We start from the raw sequence: 1,130 nt of genomic DNA on the forward strand, positions 1-1,130 counted from the left end.
ACGACCTTTGGGCAAAGAGTACACCAAAGCGAAAGAGGGCAATCGCGTCGCGTTTCAATGCAATTCGCATTGATGGGTGGATTCAGGGGCTGGGTTCTTGATTAATAGTTGCGAAACACAGTTAACCAGTCACGTGTCATTTCGCCGGTGGTTAAAGATTCATTTTTGGCGGGCGATTGCATTATTCAATGTCCCATTGCACAAGCACAGCGGAACCACCATTCATTTATTTACATTACCAATCTTAGAGCATTAGGAACGTAGCCTAGCTTAGAATATGACCGCCTGATCACCGTCCTTGTAGTAGAACCCATGCTCAGCGTTCGAACCATCCGACTGTGGTCGCTGGAAGTTGGAACCTCCGACGCTAGCTGGTCCGAAGCCTGCCACCGATGCCGGTCTGATGGGCGATCTGTTGTTGAAATTCGTATTCGAGAATCCGCTGGATGCCGATGCCGATGCCGCTGCGGCGACATTTTGTCGCTGCGGAGCAGGCGTTTGTGGTCGTGGAGTTCCCTGGGCACGCGTTGGCTGTGGTCGCGGTGCCGCTGACGGCTGTGGTCGTGGAGTTGCCTGGGCGCGCGTTGGCTGTGGACGCGGTGCCGCAGGCGTTTGTGGTCTTGGAGTCACCTGAATTGGGCCGGCAGTTGGCTGTGGGCGCTGTTCAGTGTCTATTCTCGACACAGGACGTGCTGACTGACCATCAAATATCATCGGACGAGGAGTGATGGCCTGGGCGAAAGAGTTCGCAAAGGACTGACTATAACCGGCATCACCCTGGTAGAAAGGTGCCGCAGTACTGCTGGGTATCACGCTAACTCCTGAGACCTGTGGACGAACGCCGTAGCCTCCCTGGTTGATCGGTCTCTGTGGCAGTATTTGAGGCGACTGCTGCTCTGCGAATGTGGGGCGATTCACTTGTTGGTTTGGTGGATCACAGAACGGTAGCTCTCCGCCATTGGGACACACCGGCTGACCGGTGTAGATGATCGTCGTCGGTGGGCTCACCTCAACCGCTTGCTGGAACTCAACGCAGTACGGTCCAACACCTCCATTGACACAGCAGAACGGTGGTTCGCCACCATTATCGCAGGTCTTGTAAGGTGGACCTTGTGGAATAGCACAGCCCG

At 55.0% G+C, this 1,130-nt stretch overlaps 1 protein-coding gene across 1 annotated transcript in view; it reads right to left on the minus strand.

Annotated features, from left to right (window-relative positions):
• Positions 1–270: 270 nt before the first annotated feature.
• The window catches only part of LOC125955678 (mucin-2-like), a 2,585-nt gene continuing 1,725 nt past the window's right edge, over positions 271–1,130 (minus strand). Inside the window, exon 2 of the mRNA XM_049686820.1 lies at positions 271–1,130. This exon is cut by the window's right edge and continues 1,621 nt beyond it. Within this exon, the coding sequence (XP_049542777.1) occupies positions 271–1,130 (860 nt within the window).

The sequence above is a fragment of the Anopheles darlingi genome, chromosome 3 (genome assembly GCF_943734745.1).
Source record: "Anopheles darlingi chromosome 3, idAnoDarlMG_H_01, whole genome shotgun sequence".
Classification (NCBI taxonomy): Eukaryota; Metazoa; Arthropoda; class Insecta; order Diptera; family Culicidae; genus Anopheles; species Anopheles darlingi.